This window comes from Pseudophryne corroboree, chromosome 1, assembly GCF_028390025.1.
Source record: "Pseudophryne corroboree isolate aPseCor3 chromosome 1, aPseCor3.hap2, whole genome shotgun sequence".
Lineage (NCBI taxonomy): Eukaryota > Metazoa > Chordata > Amphibia > Anura > Myobatrachidae > Pseudophryne > Pseudophryne corroboree.
This window is the reverse complement of record NC_086444.1, coordinates 1,070,437,612-1,070,450,453: the sequence shown is the minus strand read 5'-3', so window position 1 is coordinate 1,070,450,453 and position 12,842 is coordinate 1,070,437,612. Positions and strand designations below refer to the sequence as shown.

General features: G+C 45.0%; 1 protein-coding gene across 1 annotated transcript in view; it reads right to left on the bottom strand.

The window, feature by feature from the left end:
• COMMD8 (COMM domain containing 8) overlaps positions 1-11,916 on the bottom strand; it is a 136,886-nt gene extending 124,970 nt beyond the window's left edge. The window contains exons 1-3 of the mRNA XM_063920976.1: positions 11,771-11,916; positions 10,322-10,477; positions 9,075-9,227 (exon numbers count right to left, since the gene is read on the bottom strand). Of these exons, the coding sequence (XP_063777046.1) occupies positions 9,075-9,227; positions 10,322-10,477; positions 11,771-11,842 (381 nt within the window). The 5' untranslated portion in view covers positions 11,843-11,916. The remainder of the gene's footprint in view (positions 1-9,074; positions 9,228-10,321; positions 10,478-11,770) is intronic.
• Between the last annotated feature and the right edge of the window lie 926 nt (positions 11,917-12,842).

The window sequence follows — 12,842 nt, the reverse complement described above, 5'->3', positions numbered from 1 at the left end:
AACCTCCACAGCACCCCCAGCGCACCCACGAATGCTGCTTGAGGATCCCTTGTCCTTGCTCCGAAGACCGGAACCTTGTGATTGTGTCGAGACGCCATCAGATCTACGTCTGGAAGGCCCCACTTTTCCACTAGGAGTTGAAAAACTTCTGGATGGAGGCCCCACTCTCCGGCATGTACGTCCTGACGACTGAGAAAGTCCGCTTCCCAATTCAGGACTCCCGGAATGAATATTGCCGATATGGCCGGTAGATAGCGTTCCGCCCAATGTAGAATCCGTGAGACTTCCTTCATTGCCAAACGGCTTTGAGTGACGCCTTGATGATTTCTGTAAGCCACTGTGGTGGCGTTGTCCGACTGTACTTGAACAGGACGGTTCTGAATTTAATGCTGGGCCAGGTTCAACGCATTGAAGACCGCCCGCAATTTCAGAATGTTGATCGTGAGGAGAGATTCCTCCTTGGTCCAACGACCCTGAAGGGAGTGTTGCTCCAGCAGGACCCAGTCGGATATCAAGAAGGGACGGCCCCTGCACAATCGTTAGTCCTGGAGCCACCAGTGCAGCGACAGACGGACCTCCGGAGTCAATGAGATCATGTGAGACCTGATCCGGTGAGGCAGGCCATCCCACTTGGCTAGAATCAGCCTCTGGAGGGGGCGAGAATGAAATTGAGCATACTCCACCATGTCGAATGCTGATACCATGAGGCCCAGCACCTGCATCGCCGAATGTATCGACACTTGCGGACGAGAAAGGAAGCAACGAATCCTGTCCTGAAGCTTCAGGACTTTCTCCTGAGACAAGAACAACCGCTGGTTGTGAGTGTCCAATAGTGCTCCCAGGTGCACCATGCTCTGAGCGGGGACCAGGGAGGATTTCTTCCAGTTGATGAGCCACCCGTGGGTTTGTAGAAACTGGACAGTCATATTCAGATGACGTAGGAGAATTTCTGGGGAGTTTGCCAGGATTAACAAGTCGTCCAGATACGGCAGTATCCTGACCTCTTGACGGTGGAGTACCACCGTCCTCACCGCCATAACTTTGGTGAAGACTCGGAGTCGTAGTTAAAGCAAAAGGTAACGCCCGAAACTGGTAATGGAGGTTGCCAATCGCAAACCTTAGGTATTGCTGATGTGACACTGCTATAGGAATATGCAGGTAAGCATCCTGTATGTCCAGGGAGACCATGTAGTCCCCAGGTTCCAAGGCCAGAACTATAGAGCGAAGGGTTTCCATACGGAACTTGGAAACTTTCACAAATCTGTTCAATGCCTTGAGGTTGAGAATGGGCCGGGAGGACCCATTCGGTTTCGGGACCTGAAACAGTGAAGAATAGTACCCCCGGCCCCTCTGAGCAAGAGGCACCTGTACTACGACTCCTGTACCCAGGAGGGTCTGTACCACCGAATGTAGAGTGTTTGCCTTTGTCTGGTCGAACGGGACGTCTGTCCGGCAAAATCGATGAGGTGGTCGGTCTTTGAAGGCTATGGCGTAACCTCGAGTGACGACTTCCCGTACCCAGGCATCTGAAGTGGTCTTCAACCATTCCTGGGTATACCCTAGAAGTCGGCCCCCCACCCTGGGATCCCCCAGGGGGAGGCCCGCCCCGTCATGCGGCAGGCTTATCGGTCTTGGAAGCTGGCTGACGGGCAGCCCAGGCTCTTTTGGGCTTCGGCTTACCATGTTTGGAAGTGCGGGCCTGCTTGTTGTACACCTGACCTTTTGCTTTAACTGAAGGACGAAAGGAAGTACCTTTAGCCTTCGACACAGAAGGAGCGGTACTTGGCAGACAGGTAGTTTTGGCAGTAGCCAAGTCAGCCACTATCTTATTTAAGTCCTCCCCAAACAGAATATCTCCCTTGAAAGGGAGTACCTCCAGGGTTTTTCTAGAGTCCAGATCCACAGACCAGGATCTCAGCCACAATATCCGGCGAGCCGGGACTGATGTAGTAGAGGCCTTGGCTGCTAGGATACCGGCATCAGAAGCCGCCTCTTTAATATAGTGAGAAGCTGTGACAATATATGGCAAGCATTGTCTAGCATGGTCAGAAGAGATTTCAGCTTCTAACTCCAAGGCCCATGCTTCAATAGCCTCTGCAGCCCATGTTGCTGCAATAGTGGGCCTTTGTGCAGCACCCGTGAGGGTGTAAATCGCTTTCAGACAACCCTCCACACGTTTATCCGTAGGCTCTTTCAGAGACGTGACGGTAGTGACAGGTAGAGCTGAGGAAACCACCATCCTAGCCACATGTGAGTCTGCTGGAGGAGGCGTTTCCCAATTTTTAGACAGCTCTGGCGCGAGGGGATAGCGAGCCAGCATCTTCTTTTGAGGCACAAATTTCTTACCCGGGTTTTCCCAGGGCTCCAGACGTATATCCACTAGGTGGTCAGAGTGAGGTAAAACTTGTTTAACCACCTTCTGACGCTTGAACCTATCTGGTTTCTTAGGAGGAGCGGATGGCTCGGGATCATCCGTAATCTGTAAAATTAATTTAATAGCCTCCAAAAGATCAGGAACATCCACATGTGAACTACCCTCCCCATCAGCAGTATCGGTGTCAGAATCTGTGGGGTCAGTGTAAGCGCCATCTTCATCAGACGAGGTGTCAGTGATAGCAGTGGATTGTGAGCAGATAAGAGCTCGCTTAGAGGACCCCTTGGTCTTAGGTGAGCGAGGGTCAGACTTTTTAGAAGTCAAGGACTGGTTCAACTTCTTCAATTGTGCAGATAAATTGTCCACCCAAGGCGGTTTAGCTGCGGGGACCACATATGGTTGCACCTGCATAGGAGGTCCCATAGGGGGTGTTAGTTTAGTAACTAGCGTATGTAGAAGCGTGGAGAAAGTAGCCCACGGTGGGTCATTATGTACCCCCGTTGCCACAGTCCCACTGGGGGGCAAGGAGCCCTCAGAACCAGAGCCCACAGCTGCTATAGTCTCCTCATAGGGGTCTGTGGCTTCAGCAACACCGGCAGTGTGTTTAGCCCCAGAACTGTTACCTTCAGAAGCAGACATGATATAACTTGCAGTATAAGGTAACAGTACAATTGGCAGCAGCACAATACCTCTTAGCCAAACCCCTGCGCAGTGTAGTCAGCACAAGCACAGATACAGGAGAGATATGGTGACTAAAATCACAGCGAAAAATACGTATTAGAGTATATCTTGTGAAAATCCTATATAATTATAAAACCTGACGCACCAAGCCCCGTCAGGTTATAGAATATAGGGATAGCAAGTTGAGTGAGAGACACGAAATGGAAACCACTCAGCAAGCTAATGCACACACATAGTCACATGTAAACAATGCAGAGGTTATTACTAACAATAATACTGCACTGGACCAGCTTATATATAGCTATGTAGTCAATAGATATAACACTGCACAGTAAGAACTGGATGTATATCACAGGGTACTTGTACCAGAGAACCCTGACTAAATGCACTCTTTCTTAACCAACACTGTCTAATTGACATGTAGAATACTTAAGTGTCATGTAAAGTCACAGCGCTGACAACCAGGCGGCTTTACACAGGAGGATTTGCCCAAGCAATCCCAGGAACAGTGTAGCTGAGAGAAATGGCGTCCAAACACGGACATGGAGTGAGGGAGAGAGACAGATATGCAGCTCCAGGGCGGGAACATTTGCTGGAAATGGCGCCCTGGGGCTGGGGGAGGGGCTCCAGGTCTAAGCCTTATCCCCCTGCTGGCAAAACCATCGGGTACTGTGGGCTACTAGTAAAACGGTTTTAAGGGAAAACCTGACCTGCACCCATGCCCTGGTGATCTAGTGGGATCGCCTGTACTGCCACAGTGTCCACCGCCAGCGCGCGGCCCACCTCCCACTGACCGCGCTGGATCGCGATAAAGTACGGGTCCCGCGAGCGGACCCACTCACCACCTCCCCAAGCGCGGCCACGCGATCCTGGGGAGCCCCCGTCGTGTGTGCCTGACTTTAGAAGAAAACCGGAGCCTCCTGCTGTAGTTACCCGGCAACCAGGGCTCGGGAGTGTACAGCGCCGCTGGGGAGAGATGGAGCTGCAGCAGTGAATGTCACTAGACATGTACACACTGCTGCAGCCCTTGAAGTCTTCACTTTTCTTCTCAAAAAGCTCTTCTTAGGGCTGCCAAGAGCAGCCCCTCTGTTATGTGCCTGCTATCTGCGGCACCAACTACAAAACTGAGCTCCTGTGCAGGGAGGCGGGCTGTGCATCTTGGGAACAGTCAAAGCTTTGAGCCTGTTGGTGCCTCGGATCAAGATCCTACTCTACACCCCCTATGTCTTTCCTTGTGGAGCCCAGTGTACCCCGCAGCAGAAAGAGCATCAAGGTTAACTCCTAAATGCAGACTTGCAGGACAGAAGGAGATGGTGAGATTATCGATTGATAGTGAAAGGTAGGGACGTGTCAACATTGAATAGTATCCCTAAGGAATGTTGCCAGCACCTTTCTGAAACCATGCCATAAAGAGTAAACCTAGCAAAGTGGCCATCAAGTTTAATTAACCAAGTAAGAATATTCACACAACCAAATTTAAGGTAGAGAACACAAAACAAACACGTACATGTGAGGGGTTGGGTTTGTGTGACCAGCGATCTGAAGAACACCGGTCACCATACAGACGCCGGGATCCCGCCTATTAGATGGGGGGGCAAGCGCAACAAAGCTCACCAGAGGTTCTATTCTCACTCTATGGGTGTCGTGGACACCCTCGAGTGGGAATCGTCCTTGTTGGTCGGCATGCCGACCGTCGGGATATTCAGGGTTTGGGATCCCGGGACCGGTTTTGTAACCGCATCCCCATGTGAGCTATATCTTTTTAGGACTGTAAAACATTTGGGGGGAAATTCAGTTAGGCGAGTGGTTTGTTTATGGGGGAATTGTTACTGGTTTTGTATATGGAGCTAAAATGCACTAATCCGTAGATTCAGCACAAAGTTCTGTAATCTATGGATTCCCTGTGTGATAAATACAGAATCTGCATGATTATTCCCAGTTCCCAAATCCTGAGGCTGCAAGGAAAAATCCACCCTCTGGGGCTTAGTGCGGGGGTTACCACGGCTAACTGAATCAGCAGCACATTAAGTTAGCTGCTTCTAAGTGAATCCCTACCCCTTTAACAGACATACATTCTTATTTACGTAAACACACACTGGTTTTATCAGTTCAACACTCACATGCTTGCCCAACATAGGCAAGTCACTTAGGAATTAACATGGAATAAACCAATTTATTTGTTTTATTTCACCCTAAAAACATTTCTCTTTTAGTAGAGCTGCTTATTTAACCATCTTTAAACATATTCAACTTCATAGATGTGTGCAAAATTTAGTGATTTCTAGTTAGTGTACTGCTTCACCACCCCACCAACCCAACACACATACATACACACACACACACACACACACACACACACACACAAACACTTGTTTATGCTTTACTTGGGAGAATAGCAAATTAGCAAAACTAGCAAATTTGCATCTACATAAATCACCCCTAGAGTTCTCCTGACAGAGTACTGGGTCGACAATTGGCATGGGAACTTTCTCCCAAAACAAGAGCACCGTTGCTTGCAAGCAACACCTCAGGACATCACAAAAAGTGGCAGCTCCCCCTCTAACCAGGCAGTCACACACCAACAACCCAGTACACTTCATTTGCACATAACTACATTTTAAAATTGCCGTTATGCCACTTTTAATTTATATGAATTTATACAAATTATTAACTTTTAGACATCACAATCACACTATGAAAATCACTGCATTTTCTATATTACGCAGATATGCGTTTATATTGCTTTTATAGAAATAAATTACATTTTTTAATGGAACATATCCAGACTGGTTTCATAAAGACAGTGGGTATATGCCTGTGATCAAAGATTTCAAGTCAGTTGGAAGAAGAACACTGAAAATTTTTCCAAGGTTCTTAAGTGATCTGGGTTCTCTCCACGATCTCTGGATCATTTTTTATTATTTAAATTGAATTTTAATTTACGATTAGGTATTTCATTAATGCAGCACAGATCCCAGTTTTAAGATTATATTTAATTCCCACTGCATTTTATTTAATATGCTTTTTTTCATAATATTTTACCATTAAAAATCCGCTTAGATTTCTCATTATGTATAGTGTTTGAGTGTTTGCATATCCTGACGCACCTACTACCTTTATTTACTGCATTAAAGAAAGGGACTGCGGCTTTGTCTTGTTTGTTCCTCCTCACGCTGCTGCTGCTGCTCTCACCACTACTGACCGTATTAGAATGGTCATCATTTTCCACCCTGTACCTCCAGCTCGGTGTTTGGTAGGAAGCGTTGCTGCTTCTCCATGATCCCCAGTAGCCAACTACTGTTAAAACACTAACGATTGGTTGCTGGGAATCGATAATGGGAAGACAGCCAGTATGGCTACATATTACAGTGCTGCTGCCTGCCCATCTCTGTACTACACTGGTTCTTCAGGGCAGGAGACTGGTCTTGAGGTAGCCAGACCACAATCTTAGTAGCGATGGCAGTCACTGCAAAACCTTAGTGACTTCAATCAACAAATTGTACTGTAGTGAGTATAGCTTGTCTGGGATAAGAATGTGAAAGTCCATCTAATACAGATTGCCTTGTCACCGAAATACTATACATGTTACATTGCAATTCATTATATACTTTACCTAACAATATTATCATGGGGAAAAAAAAAATGCTTTACTATAAAGTAGAATTTTATAATCAAAGCTTTCTGTACTGCAAGACATCATGCAATGTGGGCATAAAGGCTTGGCATCAATAGATCTGTAATATATATATATATGTGGGATCATATGGAGTCTTTATTCTTGCAAGGATCAGTATGGTTACTAAGCACCATATGGAGACAGAGATGATGCAGGAGGTTCCCACCACTCCTGACTATCTGCAGCAAATATAGGGGCGAATGTATTAACCTGGAGAAGGCATAAGGAAGTGATAAACCAGTGATATCTGCAAAGTGGTAAAGGCACCAGCCAATCAGCTCCAATATGTAAATGAACACTTAGGATCTGATTGGCTGCTGCCTTTATCACCTTGCACATATCACTGGTTTATCACTTTCTTATGCCTTCTCCAAGTTAATATATCTGCCCCATAGTATGATACATCTTGGGAATCTAGTGTAGGGCAAGCTCAAAATGGTTTAGTAACTTTAAGAGGGATACGTCCTCCCCAGCCAAACGCTATTCAGGCACTTACAGTTAAGGCATGCTGCGTCAGTTCAGACTGAAAAACACCAATCCAATAGCAGATTTATCCATTCCTGACATTTCTTAATGGATCCATCAAAGACTTTATATATTCTATATGACTACCTATTGTTTCATCACAGGTACAAAGTGACAGCCAGGATCAAGAGGGTATGTGAAAGGGACCTGCCAAGAACTGGGATAACAACTTATAAGGTTGCTTCTAATCACCACCAATCCCATCTCTAAGTTAGATATTCCACAAAACTCCCTCTTATGGTGCCCATACACTTGTGCGATGCTCCGCGACATCGCGGGGCATCACACCAGCAGTTCACTGAACAGCTTATTTTAACGCCAAAGTTCCAAACAGAATTTAAATATCTGAGTTTAGTTATTAATTCAATTAATCATCTTTATTTACAAGTATTTGAATCAATATTTTTTTAGATTGTTAATAAATAAATAATAATAAATACTGTTTCATATACAGCGCAGGAAATTCCGTTGCGCTTTACAACTGGACACAATTAGAAGACAAAACTGGGTAAAAACAAACAGTAATAGAGGTAGGAGGGCCCTGCACGCAAGCTTACTATCTATAGGGAAATAGGCATTTATACACAAGGATAGATGCTATCTATTGCATAGTTGTCCACCAGATTGCAAAGGTTCATGGTGGGCTGCATGAATCACATCACAGCAATGATGAACCAGGGTCAGGAGAAAGGGAGAGAAAAAAATTAAATATGTGGGGGATATGTGTGTACTGTACTGTGGGGATATCATTGGATAGGAAAGCTATGAAGGTAATGTGAGCAGTTCTGGAATTTGATAAGCTTGTCTGAATAGATGAGTTTTCAGGGAACGCATGAAGGTTTGAAGACTAGAGGAGTCTCTTATTGAACGTGGTAGGGCATTCCACAGAGTGGGTGCAGCCCGAAGAATGTCCTGCAATCGTGCATGGGAGAAAGTAATGAGTGCGGATGAGAGACGTAGATCTTGTGAAGAGCGAAGGGGCCGGGCTGGGAGATATTTTGAGATAAGTGAAGAGATGTATGTTGGTGTAGTATGGATAATAGCCTTATGTGTAAGTAACAGTATTTTATATTGAATACGGTAGAATACAGGTAACCAATGTAGGGACTAACAAAGTGGGTCTGCAGACGATTAACGTCTAGCGAGAAATATTAGCTTCGCAGCTCCATTCAGAATGGATTGTAATGGTGAGAGTCTCTTCTTAGTAAGACCGGTAAGAAGACTATTGCAATAATCATTGCGGGAGATAATGAGAGCATGGATTAGAGTTTTAGCAGTGTCTTGTGTAAGGTATGATCGTATTTTGGATATGTTTCTTAGATGCATGTAACATAATTTTGAGACCGATTGAATGTGGGGAGCAAAGGACAGTTCTGTGTCATGTATGACAGTAGCAATACATCTAGGATAGACAACACAGTGTATACTATGCCATGGCCTTGCATGCCAAATGTTTTAGCTACTCCATCAAGTCCCATACACATTAGACGAGAAAGAAAAAAATCTTGCTCAGAAGGGCCGATCTGAACGAGATCTTTTACAATCTTGCCCAGTGTGAATGATCAATGTTGTTAACGACCCCCCCTACCCCCCTTCCCCAGCCATCTCTCCCCTCCCCACTCGCATCAGCAAGTGTGTATGCACTTTCCGATGCCGGCACCCCACCGCCACCAATATCGGCTAGTGTGTACTGGGCTTAAGAACACAATATTTTTTGCACTGTTTTCTCCCAAAACAAACTCTGGGATTCTATGTGACACATTTTCCTACCAAATAGGAAGTGGAAAGGAGAAAAGTTACCCGCACACACAGACATACCTTCAGCTGCCAATCAAAGTCCTGCAAGTATGCGGTTGACATGGCACACACATTCTCCGTAAGGGCATCTTTTATTTCAGGTCTTCTACTCTTCAAACACTTTAGAACCACCTCTTGATGCTCTGGACTTAATCCACTCAGCAGATTAGCAGACTGTAAACAGAAAACAACACAGGAAATCAGTTTAATTCATGGCATAGAGCAGCATTAATGTTATATGCAGTGTAATTGGGACCTGTTTATAATAATTTTACTACTGCTGGAGATGCTCTACTGCAGGAGAGACGTACAGATATCTATGCAGCTCCATTATTGAATTTCCATTTTTCTCATGTGTATACAGTAGATCAATGAATGTTACATTGCACATGCAGATCTCCTTGAGGAGACTCTTTTTTAGTAAAAAGCGCTGATGATACAGCACTAGTAATTTAACAAGTTAGACACAAAGGGGGTTATTCAGAGTTGTTAGCAAACAAACAAAAAAAAAGTTAGCAATTGGGCAAAACCATGTTGCACTGCAGGTGGGGTAGATGGTAGATGTAACATGTGCAGAGAGAGTTACAGTAGATTTGATTTTTACACTGCAATTTAGATTTCAGTTTAAACACACCATACCCAAATCTAACTCTCTGTGCATGTTACATTCTGCAGCATGGTTTCACCCAGTTGCTAAATTTATTGGTTTGCTAAAAACTCTGAATAACCCCCAAAGGGCCTTATTCAGCTTCAGTTGCAATTTTTCAAATTCGCAAATCAGATGATGATCTGTTGCGTACCCACTGCGCATGCGTCAGAGCCGCAATGTGATCACAGGCCCAGAAAGGTGCGATCGCAAAGCGACAGCCAGGAAGTGTCCACTTGCGGTGAGATTAAATGGCATTTGTGGGGAGTGGTTGGAAAAAAACGCATCATGCCCGTTTTTGGGGAGTGTATCGGACGTCAGCTGCAATGGATTACGACTAAAAGCATGGTGCTAGTGTGACTGCATTCCAAAGTTACGAGTAGCCCTGGGTCGACCGCAACGGTCGATGGTACTCAATTTCTGTGTATGCATCGCAATTATGTGACTGCATAAGTACATTTGTGAATGCATCGGTGGGTGTCTTTTTCCATTCTGGGCGGCTCTTCAAATGCGTTTTTTAGCAGGCAGAAGGTTGAGAAAATCGCACTCTATCTCAACAGTGATCCAAGCTGAATGAGGTCCAGTATCTGGGATTCAAAGTGAACAGAACTTGACCACCTACCTCTTCTGTGGTTCCATCTTTACCAATAGTTGCTTTAACAAAAGCAGCTGTATCCTCTAAGATTTCCAGCCATTCCCTCAAATTCCAGACACTGCCATAGTCCTGGAATCGAGGCTGCGCCCGGCCGCAAACTCCATCGATAACTTTGTGCAGGAACTAAAAAACAGGTTAGAAATTAAACTACTTTAGTCAGGTACATTGCACTGTCTAATCTTCACGGGTGTGGATAATAGGGTCGACTGTAACTAGATCGACCACTATTGGTCGACACCTGAAATAGTTCGTCACAGTCATTAGGTTGACATGAACAAGGTGGACACGGAAAAAGGTCAACATAAGTTTTCTAAAAAATGTTGGTGTTGTTTTCTTAGTAAAGTGACCGGGAACCCCAATTAGTGCACAGTGTCCCATCGCATGGCTCGCCACAGGTTACTATTCCTAATCGTAGTCCACGTGGATCGTAAAGTATGAAAAAGTTCAAAAAATTAAACAAAAAAAAAAAAAAAAAGTGAAAATCTCATGTCAACCTATTTCAAAGTCGACCTATAGACCATGTCAACCTAATGCATGTCGACCAATAGTGGTCAACCTAAAGACCAGGTACCAGTCTGGACTATACTGAGAAGCCTCTATAGTCTCTAAATATAGTAAAACTGAAATTGTGTTTTTCACAAATATAAAATGAAGCAGTCTAAACTTCATATAAAAGAAGTAAAAATAACACTTTAAGGGGAACATGTACTATACAGATAAAGTGAAGAAGTGAGCAGGTTGAGAAGTTGCCCATGGCAACCAATCAGCTGCTCTGCATACTTTTATAGTATGCAAATTATGTTACGTCAATGCTGAATGGTTGCCACGGGCAACTTCTCTACTGGCTCACTTCTCTACTTTTATCACTACTTAGTACATGTCCCCCATATTTGCAATTGACTACATTGTATTATTGTTATAAACAGTTTATGGCAGGGTGTAAAATGTCAACATACTGTATGCTGGACTTCTGTAATGTCAAATAAAATACTACCTTGAAGGGGGTGGGAATCAAACTTGTCCATTTCTGAGCAATCAGATTAAACCAGTCATACAGAAATTACAGTATTTTCTTTTGTAATCTCCTAAACATGACTTGCTGAAATTAAACCCAATAGTAAAAACATACTACAGTGTATACAGCAACGTGAAAGTACACAATACTTTAATTAGCTACAACACCAGTATGAAACGTATAGGAACGTGTGACACTGTAACTAGGGGACCAGCAGCCTCATACAAAGAGCCACTAGTGACAGCCCGTGGGAATATTCATTCTACACGTTGCAAATAGTATCAGCAATATGAGCTCACTACATTGAGCTCCATACAATTTAAAAAAAAACAGCATGCAGCAGCTCTCAGACAGTGAGCCTGACAGAGCGCTGCGAGGGACACAGGGCAACGGGCTCTTACCTGCGGGCACTGGGCTATAGGCAGTTTAGCAATGAGCCCAACGCCGCTTCCGTGCTGTGAGATGCCATCCATGCTGGGGATCACATCACATGACCGCAGCTCACATCACATGACTGACAGAATTAGTTCTCGTTTCCCACCCGGCAGCCAATCAGAAGCGAGGCTGGGGATATGCCCATGATGGGGCGTGTTATGTGATCAGTCTGAATGATGTCAGAGAGTGGGCACTGTATGGGATGGGACATCGACAGAAAACATCGGTTAAATGATGTTTCTCAATAGTGGTTACAAAACGTTGTTTAGACCTAAACATTGGTACTGTAAGACCGATGTTAGCTATTGTTTACCGATGTCTCTATATTATTATTTTTTTATAAACTGGCTACCTAAGCATTTGTGATAAATCATTCTTCTATTATGTTTATCTTGTTGGAGGCTTAAAGTTTACACACAGACGCACATATATATTTTATACACATAGCAGGATTAACAATGAGGCAGGTGAAGCTACAGCTTCAGGCTCTCTATTTAATATAGGTCTACGGAATGTCTGGTTTATGTATTGTGCATTGTGGTATGGGACGGCATTCCAATCCGCATTACCTACTAGCGTGGCCGCTCTGGTACCTGCCATGCGACGGATGAGGGTGTCACATGGCAGGTACCAGAGCCGCCTGTCACTTTCTGCCCTGCTTAGCAGAGCAGCGGTGAATAGACGCTGTGTGCATGCGCATAGCATCTATTCACGAGGGACTGGGGGCATGCAGCAGCTCACTGCCCCCCAGTGACGGACAAGGGAGGCGTGATGTACAATTGCTGCATCCCTGCGAAGTCACACCCCATTTTCTAGACCACACCCCTTTTCGGGAGAGCACGCAGCTTCACCACGCTGGAGTCCCTCTTCTCTAAAGGTCAAAGTTTGGAGGTATGATGAGCCACTCCTTCTCCTCCCACAGTCCTAATAATGTAGCCTGGGAGCTCGCGCACTTGCCTAGTTTCAGGAAGATTGTAAGGTGAGGCGCACCATTGAGTAGGCGTGTCATGTTCCACCTATCGGCATATCTATTGCCAC